Raw genomic sequence first — 20,698 nt, 5'->3', positions numbered from 1 at the left:
AGGTCTCTAAAGCAACCAGGCAAACGAAACTACTCTGTAGTTTTCTGCTCTTTCAGGTGGGAGAGCGATCAGCTCTCACCAAGTATTAGTGGGTGCAAATTACACCCTGCAGCTCAATACACACGGTGCTGCCATAAAGGACAGAAGACTTTGAGCTAACTTCGTCATGAAGATCGTTTTCAAAGCAGTCATGCATAGAACAAAACTACGTCAACCATTGAGGCATAAAGGATTGTATTTATTTATTTTATTTATTACTATTAACTACTAGACTACAATTAGTGGCCCCTCTGTAGACATTGCTTTCTGCCTGGTTGGCTGACAGGTCACTGTTGTGGGCTACGGCCCATATCCAGAGCTGGAGGAAGTCTGACCAGATCTCTGAACCAGAGCTCAGAAAACAGCTTCAGCAATTGCTGCTTCCTGCAGCTTTAGCCAAATAAATAATCTTTTCAGGGTTTCAGACAAGAAGTGAGGGGTTTCCAAAACCATCCAATTCCAAACACCTGTGCTTTTAAGGAGTCTGAGGACTGCTGATAGTGAAAGGTGCTGTCCCACTGGGGCTTTTTTTCCTTAGTATTACATATTCAGACTAATTTTTTGTCTCAGAGAGTTTTTATGCAAAATAATGTCCACTCATGTCAGTGCACCTTAAAATGGGTATTTCAAAACGATCCCCAGAGTTGTGCATGTGGCACTTGAGCCTGTTCACCCATTAGGAGGTTTTCCAGCTGCACACAGCTGGCAGTCTATTGAGCCTGATAAAGATAACAAGCTGCAGAGTGCTCTGCCTTTCCTTTTGTGCCTGCAAGAAGCCACTAGATAGCAGCATAGGTACAGAAAGCAAGGCACATTTTTCTAGTTCTTCCCAGCATACTTGAATCTGATGGATTTTGGATGACCTTTTTCAATGCCCTGTATTGGTAAAGAAGCAAAGCTGAACTATGCCATACTTCTCTCTTCCTTCCCTATTTGCTTAGAACAGGCTGGCAAATTCTGATTTGAGAAATTTCAGTGAAACTGGTAGCTGGATAAAGGCCCAAATTAGTGTCCCAGGTGGGATTCAGCTGCTCCTTGCACTGGCATCAGCTGAGTGCTGACTCATGATCACTGTGCGATGGTAAGTAATGGGAGAGGGAGGAGGAACTAAGACCTGCACTAGAGGAAAAGTGCCTGGGATACTGGACACCTTAGGTTTCATCAGATCTTTTCTTCACAGAACAGCTAGAGCTGTTCATATTTGGCATTAAATGAATTGTACCTGATAGAATACTGTCAGTTAGGTATTTTGCTGATTGCTGGTTAAGGTGCCTTATAATATTGACAAAAGGACACTGTATTGTTGTGTCTATTCTTATTGATTGCTGTTATGCTACACTGAAGTATCCCTTCAGAATAAATTCAGAAGAGTTCTTTGAGCTTCATGTTTCTTGAATCAGCCACTGAGCTGCCTATGGCAGCATTGGATGGCTACCTGCTGGTGAAAGAAGCAAGGCATTCTGGCTTAGCTGCAATCTAGTCTATTGGGGATCTACTTCTTGCCATGAATAACATGGTGGTGTGATGGATGAGGACATTAACAGGTCTGCAAACATAGGAATCATTCTCTGATGCTATGTTGGGAGTGGGGGTGGTTTTGAAAATTTAATCCCTCTCCAACCTTTTTGTGCCACTCAAGATTTCTTAGACCTGTATTTCTTTTCCAGGCTGACTTGATGTGGACCATTCACTTATCCCAGATGTGGGAGCTCTTCATTTTTTTCACCATTCCTTTTGACCTTCCTCAGACTCTTTTTGGTTCTAACATATGCTTCATATACTTTTTTAAGTAGAGGGAACTAGAACTACTGATGGGATTCAAAGTAGACTTTTGTAGAAGTACAATGCTGTCTTCTGGTTTGTTCTCTTCAAGGAATAGATAGCTTATTAATAGAGAATGTGGAATTTAATAATAATTGCTAAAATATGCCTTCCCCTCCTTCCCCCCTTCCCCAGTGTTACCAAGTATAGAAGTGATATTTTTAATGTTACTGTGCCTGATAAGGCCTAAATCCCATACTGAGGGGGCAGAGTCTGTTCAAAGCCCATCATGTTATTATTTGAACTTAGAATTGTTTTCCCTATTTGCACTACATTACATTTACTTACACAGAACTTTGTCTATCTGCAATTCGAATTTGCAGTGAGGAAACAAGAAAAGGCAAAGCTCAGCCTCAGTTGACACTGACTAGTGTGGCGTCAGTCAATAAGAAAGGCTTTTTAAAGTATGTCAATGGCAAGAAGAAGTCTAAGGAAAACACTGGACTGGTAGTTGATGCAGACCATCACCTAGAGAGTAAGGATGAGGAAAATATGAAGCTGGGGGAAAACAGAGGGGTCCTGAAGCAGAAGGCAGAATCAGAGGCAAAGAAGGAATTGGGAAAACTTAAGACACAGGTGGAGATTAAGCCAAATGTTTAAGAGTGTAAGAGTTTTTTCTTGCTGCTCAGTACCACGTAACAGTAATCAGCCTTAAGCATTTGTGGTAAGGAGAAAAAAAACCCATGCGACAGTTTTGAACTTTGATGCTCAGTGCCTTGGAAAGGGACTGGGGAAGAAGGCACCTATCCGGAAAACAGAAGCAATTGCGGTATGTAAAATCTGGAAATGGGGAAATGAAACTTCATTTGGGCTCACTCAGCATCTTTTATGGCAGCTATAAGGCTTGGTTTTCTCTCCTTCCTCTCACTGACCCTGGGGTCGCCATCAGCCAAAATGTCCCATTTTGTGTTGTTTCGCTGGATTGTGATACAGGCCTTTATAGGTGAGTCTTCACCTGCTTGATTGTGGGATTGCTCAGAAAACAAAGATTTTAATGGCTGCGCTTGTTGTACCCATGTATGTGTGCATCGCAGGGAGAAATGGTGTTACTGTATACAGAACTAAAACAAAAATAAATTAACTCCTGGAGTTAAGTTACAGAGTTAGAGTTAACAACTCAAGATATTATTTTAATTTTAAAAATGTGTGTGATTTCTTCTATCTCTAAGCTTTGTTAGTTTGCTCTGTCCCACAAATTATCTAATTTATTTACTGCTGCTAAGTATGTTTCACCAGCTTTGCTTCTTTATCTGCGTCTCCGCTATGACCCAAGGCAGACACAGCCCAAGCCAGGGAATTGAAATATTGATTGAGTAATGAACACGTATACATGATAAAGAAAATATTTTCTTAGACTCTGAGGACTGTCTGCTGCTTTGAACTATGTACCGTCAGGAATCAAAGAATCATTAAGGTTGGACACCACTAAGATCATCTAGTTCAACCATGAAGGAAAGCATGGAGATTACTTTCCTTCTAAAAGCAAATGTTGAGTGTTTGCTCATCTGAAATCTGGACCCTCAAGAAATAGTAGTAATTTCTGCATGCAAATTTAGGCATCAGTGATGCAGTTTCCAAATTGCTGAATGAACTGAATGAATTGGCTCATGAAACGTGTCTTTACCCACTTCCAGTGAGGCATGAGCTCCTAGTGAGAGTTGTGTTTGTAAATCACTCCAGCATCTCAGGAAATGCTGCCTTAGGTGACTAAAATATTAATTGACCAACCTCTTCCAGGATGAAATATCCAGTATAATAATGAGAGCAATTGTGCTACTCTTAATTCACTTTGAAAAGTAGTGGAAAGACTTTGGTAGGTGGCAGAATACTCTGAGGTGTCTGCAGTGCAGGTGGCACTGTCATGAAGCCTGGGAATTCCGTAATATTTTTGGTCTTCTGCCAGACTCAGCAGAAGAAATAGGAGGTCTCTTTCCTTCCCATATGTTCATCCTTAACATAAACTGGAGGGACTGGTCTCCATTTGCTCATGTTTTCAAAAACTTTTTTTTTATGCAGAACTTCTGAAGGATGAGGATTTTTGTTATTGTCTTCTCTTCAACTCAGCTCTGCACTGAGAAAGGGTACATTCAGGCTCGAGATAGACAGTAAAATATTTTGTTTTGGTTTATAGGATATTTTCTTTGAAGTCTCATTACTACAAATGCCTTAAGGAGAAATAGAAAATAAGGTTGATAGGGAAAAGATATCAGTTGTCTTCTGCAATAAAATGGGAGAAGCTATCCCTGATCAAGGAAAAAACTTATTTTTTAAGCCAGCTGTCTTGCATGTTTTTGACCATCCAATGACCAGTCTGCATGAGATAAAACCATATATATGTATAAATACACTACTTAATGCTATCTATCATTAAGGGTTATTCCAAGGGAAACTGTATATAAATCTGTGTGTATATATATATATGTATATATATGATTTAAACAATTTAAACAATTATGAATACCTTCCTGTCTTGGAATATATAATAAATATCTGGAATGCATTTCTTTCTCACTTGGATTAAAGATTCAGAGTGACAGACCTCACTGACTTCAGTGGGACTGCCCAGGCATAGCTGATGCTCAGAGCACCTTGAGTCAAGACTGGATGGCTAGGCAGGTCATTGCTATGGACAAGCCTAGGATGTCAGGACAGAACAGTGTCAGGAACTTCTTTCTTAATTTCAAAGGTATTTAAATCCAATCCTGTTTACTATTTCTTCTGGGAAATGTGTCTGTGGAAGATTCTGCAGCTGAGAAAAAAATTACTTGGTCTTTGCTAAGAGGTTCATACTGTTGAAGCAAGATGGTTGTGGTATCAAAGCTTTCCCTGCTAACCTGCAGTGCAGGCAGATGTTAGGAACATCAGCTTCACATAAATTAAAACAGGACTTGAAACTGCAAAAGATATAACTTCCTGGCACCAGTACTTGCAGGAAACTGCCCTGGAGACATTCTGGTGCCTCATCTTCCCTCTTCTTCATTTCTTTTTTTTTTTTTTTTTTTTTTTTTTAAATAAGCTCAAATCTCTGCTTATTTTAAAGAGAGGGGCAGGCAGAATTTCATCTGTTAAAGGGTTGCTTAATGAAGCTACTTTTGCATTGTGCAATGTTGGGATGAAACAAGAGCAGAAGATAAGTCCATTCATCCTCAAACTGCAGTGATGTCACCTCCAGGAGTAGTTCAAGCTGGTTTTGGTTTACATACATCTTTGTTGGAGTGACTTGAAAATATATGTTAACCTGCTCCAGTGAATAACTCCATGCCAAACAGATGAACTATTTTGTTCTCCAGTCACCAAGAGTCTGTTTTCTCTGTTTAGCTGTAATAAGACAAATGAACCTTCTTCTTCCAAGTAGTAAAACAAGCAGCCATTTTGCAAAACGTTATGCTGTAGTCAGAAATTCTCTCTCTCTCTCTCTCTTTTTTCCTTGCAAATTTGTCATTTGTTTCACTGCTAAAACTTCTGCCCTTCATGCCATATTGCGTGTTGTTTTTCCTGCTCCTACTCTTTTAGCATTTGGAGCAGTGGAAACCTGAACCATTCAACTTATCTTGCCAATGGGATAAGTGATAATGAAGCTGAAATGTCATCCCAGTAACAAGTCATGAGGCAGCCTGCCACAGACTCAAGCCTCACCTGGGGAATAGTCCATTAAAGAAAAAACAAGAGAGACGTGGGCACAATTGGCCACATCTCTGTTTGCTATCTGGGAGTCATGCCAAAAAGAAAAGACATTTAAACAGCTGGCAAAATAGAAATGTTGGGCAAACCACTGCCAGAGCTGGTTATAACAGCAGCAACTGCTGTAAGTCCTCTTTGGGGAAAGGAAACAGACCATAAGATCTCAGATCTATGGGGTGATCCTCTTGCTGTAGCAGAAGACCAGAACTGAATGCTCCCCACGTTCCTCAGTTCCTTCTCTACTGTATTTAAATGATAACATGGGGAAAAGTCAGCAAGGCAGGAGGACCAACAAAGGCAGAATGAGCATAAACCAGAGGAGATTTATCACCATACGTAAACTTTTATTTCTCTGTAGTGTCTCTCATGAGGAAGAAATCCCTTTCAGGGCAATCTGGGAATTGCATGGAAAGTTAAGAGGGAATAGTAACAAAGATTCAAGCCATATGCTAAGGTGGGTATTGGCTGTAAACCCAAAGAAGAGCTGGTCATCAGGAGTAAAAACACAATTCAAATCTGCATCTGTTGTTTTTAACATTGGTTTAACAATAGCTGTTAAATCTCCTGTGAACACAGGTCTGCAGGTAACTGAGAGTTGGAAGGGCTTGCTCAGGGACTGAGGGAGCTTAATAAGAATAGATTCCCATAGGCAAATCCCACTGCTCTGCCAACTTAATTAGGACTTAATTTCATGCAAGAGTAGGTAATTTGGCCCCTACTATTGAGCCAGTCGTGGAAAGGCAACCATGACAGAATTTTTTTGTTCAGAGGAGGTGATGGAGGACTGAGAACACCAGATGAGTTTCAAACCAGATTTCTGAACAACGTTCAAATAATCTCTTAGAACAGGCAGGGGGATGGGAGCCTAATATCCAAATTCTGTTTGCACGCATCTGGTTTGTGTTTGGGTCATCAGCAACAGACTTGAGCTTTTGTCACTGTGCACATGCACATGTTTATTCTCAGATTTTTCTTCCTTAACAGTGCACACCATGTCAGAAACAGTTGTTCGAGCAATGATAGGACAACCTGTCACATTGCCTTGCTCCTACCGGGTGGCAAGACAGAAGGACATCTCCGATATTTGTTGGGGCAGAGGCCCATGCCCAAACTCCAAGTGGCAGGGCTACATTTCCTACGGAGATGTGTCTCTGACAATTCAGGAGGTGAAGGCAGAAGATGCAGGCATATACTGCTGCCGCGTGGAGATTCCAGGCTGGTTCAATGACATCAAGCAGAACATTCGGCTGGCGGTGTTCAGAGGTGAGTTTTGGAGTCTTTTCTGGACTTTTGAGCCATATAAGATTCTGGTTTCTCTGTTTCTGTGAGTGTGTCAAGGAGTAACTGCTTGCAGCCTAGAAACAAATCAAACCCACAGATATGGGCTTTGTTCTTTCTGAGGCTTGGTTTCTGCTAATTAGGCAGTAAATTTAAACAGTAAATCTCCTTAATTAAGTCACAACATCTAAGTAGGTAGATAATTTTTGGTAAATTATTTGGCTTTCCTCAAGGAATGCTGTGATTCACCTTATCTCTTGGTTACAATCTTCCTATACAGTAACATCTGTGAAGAAAAAGCCAAAGAAAAATGGTACCAAATCCACAAAACATACCAGAAAAACAACTTTTGCACCCCAAACAACCTCTGACCTTCAAGGAACAGTGCAGACTGCTGTCTTCCTGACAACAACTGTCCACCCAGCAGCTTCTCCAACCACGGAGTCTCCAAGAGCAACAACTGCTTTTATTTCCCCAATGTTTGATGAGACAGCGAGTGGCACTTCTCTGGAAAAAATGGTGTCAACCAGTGCTCTCCCAGATTTTTCAGCCAGTTTCCAAGCAGCTGATGTGAGGACTGAAGTCGATGGCATCTTCCACTCGACAGAGTCAATAGTTTTTCCTGAAGGTACAAAAATAATCATCACCAGTGATTTATTTGTCTGATTCTCAGGGACAGATAATTAACTGTAGCTTGAAAGGTTTATCTGAAATATTTGGATATGCATATAGGTAGTATGTTTTAGAATCATAGAATCGTTAGAGTTGAAAGGGATCCTTAAGGACCATCTGGTCCGTCTCCCCTGCACTGAACAGGAACACCCACAGCTCCATCAGGTGCTCAGCCTCTCCAGCCTGACCTTGGCTGTCTGCAGGGATGGAGCACCACCACCCCTCTGGGCAACTTGTGCCACTGCCTCACCACCGTTATCAAAATGGACCCGCAAATCAGATGTTGTGGATGGTGCAAAAGCAGAGAGAATGGCAAGGAGAACAGGCAACTGAGCCTGCCTTCAGAGGATTGTTAACAGGCCAAAGAAATAAGGTGACAGAAAGGGTGGATGGTTCCCTATTTTCGTTTGGTGCAGGTGCATTGTTAGCCAAGACCAGACAGAACCTCGTCTGTTTTTGTTAGTTAATTTCTCACAAGCATTTGCCAGACAGACTGGGTTAGCTGGGTGTTTGGTTCCTGCTGAGCAGGCTCTCATTTAGTTTCTCTTCTTTCTTTGCCTGATTTCCCCAGCAACAGCCCTCCCAGAGCCAACCACACTTCTCACACCAAAGTTAACTCTTGGTCCCTCAGGTATGGAAAGGAAGCACCAATATCTGCTCTACCAACCAGGCTGTGGTTCACTGCCACGGTCTGAAGTAAAAACCGCTCTTTGTCACCATGCAAGCTGAATTGTCAGATATCTGATGTGTCTTCATTGTGAATCCACTGAGCTTTCTGTTTCAGACGCTCCCTGAATGTCATCATTGAGCAGATTTGGCCAGATGTGGCTGCAGGCTCAGCTCTCCAGTGACTAGTGTGTGCTCCTGGAGATGATGGAAAGCAGCAGGGAATTATCACAGCCATCAGTCTGTCCTTCATGAGAAAAGGAACTGGGGTACAAAGTCACGACAGACCTGAGAAATGAACAAACTCTCACAGAGTTTGCATTTCATGGTTCCCAGTCAAGTACAAAAGACCAGACCATGTTGTTCAGGTGTCAGAGCCTGTCCATCTGGAAATGATGACTTTAAAAATGGAAAACTAAAATTCAAGAATGGTGTCATATCTGGCTGTTAGGAGAGGCCCCTGCACACTTGGGAACAGAGTATTTAGGTTTTTGAATGATCCTTTTGATAGGTCAAGAGACTTGCAGCAGAAACAGTTTAGGAAACCATTCCTGAATGCCCGTGGAGGCTCATGAAAGAGGCTTAACTGATCTCTCGAGCATTTCTCAGCATTATTCTGCTTCTCATCTTTTTGATATAATTCTGGATAATGCCCATGTTCAGTTGTTGTAAGTAGGGAGTCTTGGAAAGAGGCTTACCTCTGGGATTCAGGAGGAAACTGTGGGCTAGAAAGAGCCATCACTAAATGAGTAACAGCAGGCAATGTACCATGCAATGTGAATCATGCATGCTCCCACCCCTGCAAAAACTTGTCATGCCATTTCCAACAGCCAAACTGCCATGTGTCTGAAAATGCTGCAGCATGGTTAAGCACCGGATCTTAATCCAAAAAAAACAAAAAACATGCTCCTGCCTGTGCATCATCTTACTGTAATGTTTCAGAGGTACTGAGATTCTACTTGAGACTTAGAAAACAAGGTGGATGGTGCCCAGTTCGTATTTGGTTGTTCTGTGTTATAAGCCAAGGCCAGGCAGAACCTCGTCTGTTTTTGTTAGTTAATTTCTCACAAGCATTTGCCAGACTGGGTTAGCTGGGTGTTTGGTTCCTGCTGAGCAGACTCTCATTTAGTTTCTCTTCTTTCTTTGCCTGATTTCCCCAGCAACAGCCCTCCCAGAGCCAACCACACTTCTCACACCAAAGTTAACTCTTGGTCCCTCAGGTATGGAAAGGAAGCACCAATATCTGCTCTACCAACCAGGCTGTGGTTCACTGCCACAAAGTCTAACTTTGATCTATGGGACGTGTGTTGGAGTGAGATAAGCACTTTGTGTACTTGTGTATTTGGGGGTATTCCTGCTAAACTGCTCTTCCTTTCTTAAACATCGGGAGGAATGGGTGTTAGGAATGAAGGATGAGGCAAAATGAAAATATGTCTCTTGAGAGAGGACATGGGATGGGAGCTGAATTCCCAAATTCCATTTGTGCAGTTTTTATCTGTGCTTATGCCATCAGCAACAGACCTCAGCTTCTGTCACCGCCTATTTGGGCACACTTAGTCACGTAACCCAAGAGTGTGGCTCCTAAAAGTCAATGCAGAATTAAAACAGCTTTATGGTTGATGTGTCTTGTGAGCAGCCCTCAGCAGCTGGACGGGGCTCCAGCACAGAAACCTCCAGCAGCAGCAAGGTGCTGAAACCCATGAGCTCCTGGCTGTGCCCGCCCTGCCTTGGGCCATCAGCTGCCATAGGAAACAAAGAAAGCCCTTGGGTCACAGCAGTGAGCTCTGCAGGCTGTGCTGCTTCTTTTCCTGCCACGCTGTGTTGCACAGGCAGAGACCTGAACCTGAGGCTGCCAAAATTCCTTACTCCTCTTTCTTTCTTCTTCCTCAGCAATGAACACTGCATCAGAAACAGTTGTTCGAGCACTGATAGGACAACCTGTCACATTGCCTTGCTCCTACCGGGTGGCAAGACAGAAGGACATCTCCGATATTTGTTGGGGCAGAGGCCCATGCCCAAACTCCAAGTGCAATAACAAACTTTTGCACACCACTGGGAGCAGGGTGACGTTCAGAACATCACAGCGGTACAACCTGCAGGGCTACGTTTCCTATGGAGATGTGTCTCTGACAATTCAGGAGGTGACGGCAGAAGATGCGGGCATATACTGCTGCCGCGTGGAGATCCCAGGCTGGTTCAATGACATCAAGAGGAGTATTCAGCTGGTGGTGCTCAGAGGTGAGTTTTGGGGTTTTATAAACCTGTGAGAAACACAACACTGCAGGAGAGGTGAAAACCCAATTGTGTCTGTTTGGCTGTCTGGTTTTGATAGAAGGTGATTTTATCGATGTAAGTAGTTTCCAGTGGAGGGCTGATACCAGTTTCCTTTTTGAATCAAAGTCAGTGAGCACCTCTGATGAGAAAATAATTACTTGAATCACCTTTCCTTTCAAATGAAATATTTACTTTTTCATTTCACAACTATATTTGTGGATTTAAATCATCAGAATAACCCTTGGAATTCAATCCTGTTTTTCATTTGGTATTCATCTAAAGCTAAAGATTGGTTTGATTTTACTAATTTTACAAGGAAACCCGTGTGCAGAAATTTTGTCTTAGGTTTTCAAATGTCTTTTCCCTTATTTGGCCAAGCTGCATGTTAAAGTAGGGATACTGCAAAGCCAAGAAGAGGCTGAAAATCATTGCAAAGCACAGGGAAAAGATGGTAGTCACTAGCCCTCGTGCAGAAAGAACAGTTATTTTACTGTCTTTACAGGAGTTTGTGTGCAATTGATGCTGATGTACACAGAGCTCTAGATATGCCTGTTGTAAGCAATGTATCAGGAGAGTGGGGCAAAAATGCTGCAATCCCATTGCTATCTCCTAGTCTGAAAGAAAGAGTTCCTAAAAAAAAGGATCAGTTGAAATAATTAGTGAGAAACTTGTGGCTGAATACGATGTTTTTTTTTTTAAATCAAGAATGACTGAGGGACTCAGTGTCTTTACTTTTAGGAGGACATTGGAGAGCAATAATATTCTGCACATGTAGATTTGCTACGCAAGGTTCCAGTCCTTCAATTCTGTGAGAGGGTCAGGGAGGGAGTGTTTGAAACCTGCACAAAAAAAAGAAAGAAATCAAACCCAGAAGGCTGCACATTGCTCACCTGAGCCTTGTTTGGTGCTGATTACACAACTATTTAAAAAAATATATATGAACTTCAATCACAGTGTTTTAGTAAATTGGTCATTTTTATCTATTTGGTTAATTGATGAGTTGTGAATGCTGAGATCTGCCTTTTCTTCTGGCTAATTTTTACACACAGCACCTCCAGTGATGACAGCAACCACAGGAAAAGCTCCCACTTCCCCCAACCATTTTGGAACAACTTTTGCTCTCCAGGAAACTCCTGATCTTCAAGCAACCACATGGGCTGCTGTCCCTTCAGCAGCACCTACAACCACCGACTCTCCCCAGACATTCAATGAGACAAGCGGTAACTTCATGGAAGAAGTGGTGACTACCGGAGCTCTCCCAGATTTTTCAACCAATTTCCAAACAACTGATGTGTGGGCTGAGGGTGAAGGTGTGTTCTGTTCAACACTGCCCATCTCTCCTCCCGAAGGTACAAAAATAACCAGTATCAATGCTTTCTTTTGTCTGTGTAACAGAGATTTTTTCATGTTAAGCTGATTTAGGCATCATAGCAACTTTACAAGGACAGATGATTAATTGTAGCTTGGAAGGTTTCTCCGAGACATTTATGGAAATGTCTGTAGATATTACATTCAAGGAAATGGAGGTCAAATGTTGTGACTGATGCTAAACTGTGGAGAATGGTCAAGAGAACACGGGATTGTTTTTTCCTTCAGAGCAGTTTTAGCAGGCTGAAGAAATTAGGTGACAGAAACCTCACCAAGTGCAATAGAAATAAATGCAAAATTTATACCTGGGTTGGGAGACTCACTCATGCCTGCACTATTGTATTTCTTGATTTGGGAAAGATAGTTGAAATGCTCCATTGAAGAGTTCTTTTGCTCTGAGTAGTCATAGACATGAGAATGGTGGTTCAGTGTCGCCTCTGAGTTGCAGACACAGAATTGCATGAGTAATTCTAAACACCTTATGAAGAACCCCCTAAGCAGTGATCGTTATGAGCAGTGGCTTTTTTTTTGTTTCAGTGACTACTGAATTCCCAAGTACACTTTTGACTGCAGACAGAACTGAAGAGGCCAACACTTCTCTCTTGATAGATGGTGAGATCAGTAATGCTGAAAGGTCAGATGTTGCATATTCAGAGAAATAATGAAGTTGTCATAAACAGAAGTATTGACTGTTCTTAAGAGTGTACCAAGCATTTACTGATAGCTATTTGTTGTATATGACAGTGAGAAGGGTTTGGGGTCTGTAGAGTAGATGTCTGAAATCAGGATGAAACAAGAGACAGAAATAGCATGTTTTCAAGGCCTCCAAAGGAAGCAGGTTTTGAGTCACTTGCTGCTGTTGGTTATCTTGGGTCTGAAGTAAAAACCACTCTTTGCCACCATGCAAGCTGAATTGTCAGATATCTGCTGATGTGTCATCATTGTGAATCCACTGAGCTTTCTGTTTCATACACTCCCTGAATGTCATTATTGAAAAGATTTGGCCAGATGTGGCTGCAGGCTCAGCTCTCCAGTGACTAGTGTGTGCTCCTGGAGATGATGGAATGCAGCAGGGAATTATCACAGCCATCAGTCTGTCCTTCAAGAGAAAAGGAACTGTGGTACAAAGTCACGACAGACCTGAGAAATGAACAAACTCTCACAAAGTTTGCATTTCATGGCTCCCAGTCAAGTACAAAAGACCAGACCATGTTGTTCAGGTGTCAGAGCCTGTCCATCTGGAAATGATGACTTTAAAAATGGAAAACTAAAATTCAAGGATGGTGTCATATCTGGCTGTGTCATATCTGGCTGTCCCTGCACACTTGGGAACAGAGTATTTAGGTTTTTGAAGATCTCCTTTTGATAGGTCAAGAGACTTGCAGTAGAAACAGTTTAGGAAACCATTCCTGAATGCCCGTGATGCCCGTGGAGGCTCATGAAAGAGGCTTAACTGATCTCTCGAGCATTTCTCAGCATTATTCTGCTTCTCATCTTTTTGATATAATTCTGGATAATGCCCATGTTCAGTTGTTGTAAATAGGGAGTCTTGGAAAGAGGCTTACCTCTGGGATTCAGGAGGAAACTGTGGGCTAGAAAGAGCCATCACTAAATGAGTAACAGCAGGCAATGTACCATGCAATGTGAATCGTGCATGCTCCCACCCCTGCAAAAGCTTGTCATGCCATTTCCAACAGCCAAACTGCCATGTGTCTGAAAATGCTGCAGCATGGTTAAGCACCGGATCTTAATCCAAAAAAAACAAAAAACATGCTCCTGCCTGTGCATCATCTTACTGTAATGTTTCAGAGGTACTGAGATTCTACTTGAGACTTAGAAAACAAGGTGGATGGTGCCCAGTTCGTATTTGGTGGATCTGTGTTATAAGCCAAGGCCAGGCAGAACCTCGTCTGTTTTTGTTAGTTAATTTCTCACAAGCATTTGCCAGACTGGGTTAGCTGGGTGTTTGGTTCCTGCTGAGCAGACTCTCATTTAGTTTCTCTTCTTTCTTTGCCTGATTTCCCCAGCAACAGCCCTGCCAGAGCCAACCACACTTCACACACCGAAGTTAACCCTTGGTCTCTCAGGTATGGAGAGGAGGCACCAATATTTTCTCCACCAGTGAACCAGGCTGTGGTTCACTGCCACAAAGCCTAACTTTGGTCTATGGGATGTGTGTGCCAGAGTGAGAATTGCTTTATTTGTTACTCACCAGAATCTATTTTCTACTCCAATGGAAATTTCTGTTGCTAAAATTGCATGCGTGTGAGCTACCTGTGCCCTGTCCATGTCTTTGGACACATGCTTTGGTAGATGGAAACAAAGCAGCTCAGCTGTCATAGGGAAGCTGATGTGAACTGAGATATTCAGGGGGGATTCACCGAAAGACTTGTCTACTGGAGGAAAAGAAATAAAAACATGCAAATTTGCTCTGGTGGGATTACTCGTGACTGCCTGATCAGTCCTGCTGCCAGGTGACATTCTGTGAGCCTCATGCATGCAGTGTTTCCGTCAGCTGTGGTTTGGGACAGCATAAGCGTGTTATATGTATGTGTGCTGTCAAGTGACTCATCTGGTCTCCAATGTATTTCGCTAATACGGAGGCTCTGTACTTGTTCCCTTGTCAGACATTTGGAAGCACTTATCATTAGAGTCTTTGTATATATTAGGGTATGACCCAATGCACAGAACCTCTCCTGTCGTGAAGGGAGGTGCTTCTTCAATTTGCTTAGCTGAGCCACTCTTCTGTCTTTGGGATGCTGCTCAGCATTGGTGCCTCCTGTGAGGGATCAAGAGTTTCAAATACTGAAATAATTCAGTGTTTCATAGCATGAGATCTTGATGAGCACAGGCCATGTCCAGGTTAATTTTTCTGTGGCTTTAAATTCACTAACCAAAATCAAGATAGTAGGATCAGAGGACAGCAGCCTATAAGTTTGGTGCAAGATTTCTTGAGCATTCGTTTATTTCATTCCTAGGCCCAAAGCTTAGAAAACCAGAACAACTGAGTTATTTTTAATAACCCAAGATTAAGTAAAAAGTGAAAGAAAGGAAATACACCAAAGCACCATCTTGATAGAGCTACCTTAGACCTGTGGTAAGTTATCTTAACGTAAAGGTATTTCCTGTGGTTTCCAGCTAAAGCAACCACACGTAGTTCTGACCACAGATAAACAGAGGCAGCTCCTCCTGTTAAACCTGTGCCTTGCTGACTACCCATGCCCTCTGCTACATCTTGTGTTGCTTATGGAAGTTAAAACTCTCTTGCGAGAGACCAGTTTCTTCTGTCTTGCTTCATGGGTTGTCTCTTGGACTGTTATTTCCATGATGAAGGCTGACACTTCCTGATGGTTGCCTGTATGCAGTTTGTGGCTGAATGAGACTGTAAACTGCTGGTTGTGAGGTGCTACATTTCTCCTACTTGGGCCAGACTTTGCACAGTGGCCCTCCCTGCCTCAGATGACTATGACAGTAATAATTTACTTCTCTTCTGTTTTCAGAGACTTCACTGAATTCAGCCAGCAATACAGAGAAAGCTGGGATAAAACTTTCTGTAAGTTTCACGAGTGTTTGACTAATAAGAAGCCAGGCCAGCAGGATGGGCTGGTGATTTTTCAATGCATTGATGCCAAATGGACAATCTTTGCAAAACAGTAGCCTGGACTTTTGTGCAGAAGCTCAGGATCAAGTATTCACCTTCTGCTGATCCTGTGGGTTATGTTAAAACCTGCTGCAGTCCCATCTAGTTTGGGCTCTTCCAAAAATTCCTCATCCCTCCAACACATTTGCATGAGGTACTGTCCTCTGGGTGTGAGCAGGCAGGAGGCCCTTCAGGAGGTTGTTACATATCCCTATCTCTAGTTAAGAGAACGATGAGGGTGACTGAGCTCCTATAGACTTATTGAAGAGTTCATTTTTAGTGGGATGGATTTAGGCTCAAATGCTTCTAAGGCAGATTTGTTAAATATTTAGCAGGCAATTCATGCTGTTTATCATGATCATCCTGACATGTCTTCTTCTGGCAGGCTGAGCAGAGTGTTTCAAACTCAGCCTCATGCAGATATTTCAGAGCTCTTAGCCCAGAGCTCACTTCTGCATGGATAGCTCTGACGCAGAAATGCTTTCAAAGACTTCTCAGTTTTTCTCTTCTCTTTTCCAGTTTCCCATCTCCACCATTCTCACCGTATCTCTCATAGGGATATCCATTATTTTAATGTTGATACTCTTATCATTGCTTTGGAAACGTAAGTAACACTTAAGCACTCATCTTTTTTTTTAATGTTTCCAGTGGTGGCTTAATGCAAATATCCTTCTGTATCTCTGATAAATCCTCTGGTAGATCTGCCATGGACAATGTAACAGCACGTAGTTCATTTATGGAGCTGTTTTCCATAGGCCAGGACTGTGTCACCATGGGGATGAGGTAGGGATGCAGCAGAAGGAAACCCGTGCAAAGAACCCATCCACTTGTCAAGTTCTGATTCTCACTGAGGGCTCTTGTTCTTAGTAATGTAGTCCTATAGTTGCTTGGAATTGCTTCTGGTGAACACTGATGTCGCTTAGAATGAGATCCTTTCCTTCCTTCTTAGCTCACAGAAATGTAGCAGATTGCTGTCTTTCCTTCTGAACTCATTTGACTGATTTGATAGAATTGTGGATTTCTTTTCTGTCATTGTGACAACGTTATTTTGCTTCTAGGAAGGCACACAAGGAAATTCATTATGAAAAGGTAATCCATTTTATCATTTTCTATTAAAAGTTCCAGCGTAGTTTTTCTTAGAAACAGAAGTTATTTGCCACTAATTTTAATGGGTGCAGTACTGGTTTATGAGGCTGATAATGTAAGTTATCAGACAACTTCACCCCAGAAAAATCAAACAGTGCTTCCTGGAAACCTCTCATTTCTAGTGTTGAACAGACACCTGGAGCACTGGGGAAGGTCAGCAGGTGACACTGGGACAGACTGACCTCACCTTAAGAAAATTCCTCATCTGCATTATTCTTTCACCAAATGGAATCATAGAATGGCATAGGGAGGGGCCTTAATGATCATACCTGCCACAGACAGGGTAAATCCTAGCACATGAGCCTGGTTTAAAGCAAGGAAGATGTAAACAGAGGAAAAAAATAGACAATTTTTTTTTTTCTCATCTGCTCATCTTGGCTCAGAGAGTGATCAGACATTTACAAAGAGTCCTCAATGAATTAGCAGTCCATTGCAATAGACCCCTCCCAAACCAAACCTTCTGCCAGTGGGTAAATCTTGCAGCACTTCTGAGATCACTACACCCCATCACATCCTCCTTGAGTCACACAGAAGTATACCAGGCGACCATTTTGAAACAGATGTGGAATATTTAAGTATGATGAATCACCCAGTGCAGGTGTTCCTAATGAGCGCATGTTTTCTGGCTTATGGTGAACACAGGATTTTCTCTAACCAAACACAGGGTTGTCCATTGGAGTATCATTCTTTGCCAGTACAAATATTTTTTAAATAGTAGATGGTCACCCTCTGCATACTACACCTAAGAGGTGAGGACTGGGGGCCAAGGAAGGGCTCCTTACTGAACCCCATAGTGTTGATCTGTCAGCTGTCACTGTAAGCAGGCCTTTCCTAATTGTTAAGATGACGTATGCAAGGTAAATACTTCACAGTGTAAATAAGTAGACATTTACAATTGAAATCAATGGACTCAGTAGCTTCTGGTCTCCGTTTCAAGGGGGATGTGCCAACATTGCAAATAAGAAAGGGTGCTCTAAAGCATTCAAGAGCTTTTACCCCATCCATACTGATCTGTGCTTATCACTACAGCCTTAGACCATCTGAAGACCTTGAAAAAGTTTTCAGTGGCTCTGAAGGAGAAAACAACCTTTTTGTGCTCTGAAGAGCTCCCGCATCGTCAGTGGATGGCCTGGAATAAAGCACAGCTGCACTGCAAATAGAAAGGACCTGTTTCAAGCTGCATCAAGAGACATTTGTGAGCCCTTAAAATATCAGTGGGTGTAAACCAAAGGCCAAAGCTTCAACTACGAAAATTTAAAATCTTTGTGCAAATTTTGCCATCTCACCTTTAAAGCTCAGTGTATAAAGAAGCTTCTTTTAGAGTATGCATTATTCAGTAGTATTTCTGGGATCTGCGTTCTTATTAATACCAAATTAAATGTTTTTCTCGCAGTTTTACTAATGCTTTTCCTTGAATACAACTCAGACTGCGAGGAACAGAAGAAATAGCAGTGAGTGCTGCTTAACTTTGAAGTGCAAAGAAATATACAAATCAGCAAATACAAAGTTTCTTATTGCTTTTATACAATCAAAAGAAAAAATAAGCCATGAGAATGCTGTAAGAATAAATAAAGATGTAGATCACTTCAAGGGTTCCAATGCTGCCCTTGATTCAGCATGTTCAAGTGACCCTTGGAGACTACGCTAATAAACTCTGTAATTTACCACTAGGAATTGCATTTTTTATGCCACATCCTAGAGCATTTAAGCAGGAGTTAGTTATTCCCCAGGTGCTGAAACGGCTGGTGTGCTATCTCAGCTCTGCAAGGAAGTGCTGTAGCATTTCCAGAGATGGAGAAAGAGCCGGAACTCCTCATCATGACAAGCTGCAAAATGGTGTTTCAGCTGGGCTCTAAAATACAGCTTGTGTTGATGGTCTGCCTGGCAGGGTCAGTGCTGTGGGACTGGCTGTGGGAGCTTGCTTGGAGGACAGGTCAGCTGTGGGATACATTGTTCATCTGTGTCATTGGAGTCCTCCGCAGCTTTGTGGGATCAGCATGGGAAACAGTTCAAACCCATTACCTCCATTGCCTGCAGTTCTCAATCCCTGCTAAAGCAACTCCAGGAAAGGACCCCTTGAGCTGAGAGCACATGATGGAAGCATCACTTGAGCAAAATGTGGCAGGTCTGGACTTCCCCTCCAGTCATGCTTGGGGCTGCGGTGAGAATTTTATCTGCACAGCAGATTTCCCCAGCCCACATGTGGCTGCCTGTGGAGGCAGAGGAGGTTCCTCTGTGGGCTCCTGCTCAGTCTTGCCTGGGTTCAGGACCCTGCTGATCATGCTGGTCATGTGTTCCTGGACCACACAGTTTTGATACTCTTGTTTAAGAACACAACCAAAATGACTTTATTTTTTTTCTTCAATTAGCAGGACTGAGCCAATCCATTTGCAGGTATTCATGTGCTCTGCCCTAATGACTTCTACAGAGCAGGACTGGCTCTTGCTGGGGATGGCTCCAGCATGTTGGTTGATGGGCTGGAAGGTCCTGGTTTGGGGATATGCAGAAGAAATAGAAGCTAACAAAGTGAGTTTGATCCTCCAAACACTGAAGCCAAGAAAACCCTCTTGTGAGCATCCTGAAACAATATCTGGAGTATAAGCTGCAAGACCCTTCAATGGCTGGTGCTTGGGGCTGGGAAAACTTGGAGAAAAGCAGCCTTGAAGCTGCTGCAGGGCTTGTGCTGTTGTGTTGTGCTCGTTGTGTTGCTTGCTGTGCTTGCCAATGCCAGCTTCACTCCTTCATCAAAATGCCAAATTAAATTGGGTGAAGTGGATCTGATGTGAATAGACTGTGACTAAATTACTCAATTAGCACAGAGCAGGTACAGAAAAGCAGTTAAAAAGGAGTGATCTGAATATTTTGGGACATGGGATTGGCTAGTGGAAAAAAAAAACCACAACAACCAACAAACAACAAGAAGAAATACTGAGAAACAGAGGCAGACACTGAGTTACAAGTACAAATCCTCTAAAGAGAATCCCGAGGAAATAATTAAGTATCATTCTGAGATTAATGAGACCTCTCTTAATAGACTTCACTGGAGCTGACTGCTCTGATGGTCCCTCTCTATCTCAGCAGAACATTCCATTACGTCTCAGGGTTTGTTTCTCAGCCTTAATGTGCTTTTCTAGGCATTTTTTAAGGTTAATATAAATAAATCTCTGGGTTCCAAAGGTGGAATCTAATTGGAGCTTAAGAAGGAGCAAGCAGAAGAGAAGAATGCAGCTGAGTACATAGGAAATTAGAAATAAGAATAAATAGCATCGTGGGATTTGGGGAAAGAACAGAGATAACTGTGCCATGTGAGATGAATGCATGAAAAAGCAGAAAATTTTAGTCTGATAGAAAGAGGATTTGGGACGTGCTGCTGCTGACGTGACAGCAGATGGCAAAGTTGAGCTGCAGAGCAACAGCTGAAGTGAAGCAAAAGGGCTGTGGAGGTGATGCACTGAAATTAAGGGGGAGCTCCTGCAGAGAATACTTTGGTGGGAAGAATAATCTCCTGCCCTTTGGCAACGTCAGCTTAAGACTTCTCACTGGTTTGAAGCTGAGGGTGCAAGAGAGGTGTAACCTGCAGTGGGCAATAAGCATTGGAAAGACTCTTTAGCACAGTCTGTTGGGATAGGACAAAGGGAAATGGTTTCAAATCATTGAAACCAGGGGAGATTTAGATTGGTTATAAGGAAAAAGGGTTTTTTTTTTACAGTAAAAGTATTGAGGCAGTGGAACAGGTTGCCCAGAGAGGTGGTGGTGCCCCATCTCTGCAGACAGCTGAGGTCAGGCTGGAGGGGCTCTGAGCACTGATGGAGCTGTGGGTGTCCCTGTTCAGTGCAGGGGGGTTGGAGCAGATGGCCTTTAAGGCTTTCCCACCTGAAATGACTCTGTGACTTCTGGTATCAGCTTTAATCTTTGAGATGCTGACCCTTCTGCAAGGGGAAGGAAATCCACCCCTTCCCCACATGGAAGCATTTTTCTTCTTTTCTTAGAAGAAGCTGCATGTTCTGCTGCAATTCCAAAAAATGTCCACAACTATTTTTTTTTTTTTTTAAATCAAGAATCCTTTCTAGGAAAAAGGTGTTTTATTCATTTGGTGTTTTTAATTTTTAAACA

The 20,698-nt window shown here is 42.5% G+C and overlaps 1 protein-coding gene across 5 annotated transcripts; it reads left to right on the top strand.

The window, feature by feature from the left end:
- Positions 1–260: 260 nt before the first annotated feature.
- On the top strand, positions 261–19,366 carry LOC107320213 (T-cell immunoglobulin and mucin domain-containing protein 4-like). 5 transcript variants are annotated; one of them, XM_032447407.1, is made up of 13 exons: positions 4,318–4,546; positions 5,900–5,995; positions 6,526–6,804; positions 7,100–7,447; positions 8,063–8,122; positions 10,048–10,395; positions 11,481–11,780; positions 12,337–12,411; positions 13,827–13,886; positions 15,300–15,352; positions 15,959–16,043; positions 16,498–16,528; positions 17,615–19,366. In XM_032447407.1, the coding sequence occupies exons 3-13, from the start codon at positions 6,534–6,536 to the stop codon at positions 17,685–17,687; spliced, it is 1,704 nt and encodes a 567-aa protein (XP_032303298.1). In that variant the 5' UTR covers positions 4,318–4,546; positions 5,900–5,995; positions 6,526–6,533; the 3' UTR covers positions 17,688–19,366. The 5 variants fall into 5 exon arrangements, with proteins under 5 accessions (XP_032303296.1, XP_032303295.1, XP_015731354.1 ...); XM_032447404.1 differs by lacking the exons at positions 4,318–4,546; positions 5,900–5,995 and adding an exon at positions 264–2,803; XM_032447406.1 differs by having other exon boundaries at positions 3,667–5,995.
- The last annotated feature ends 1,332 nt before the right edge of the window (positions 19,367–20,698 follow it).

This window comes from Coturnix japonica, chromosome 13 (assembly GCF_001577835.2).
Source record: "Coturnix japonica isolate 7356 chromosome 13, Coturnix japonica 2.1, whole genome shotgun sequence".
In the NCBI taxonomy this organism is placed as follows: domain Eukaryota; kingdom Metazoa; phylum Chordata; class Aves; order Galliformes; family Phasianidae; genus Coturnix; species Coturnix japonica.
Note: the sequence above shows the minus strand (reverse complement) of the source record. Positions and strands in the feature narration are given on the sequence as shown.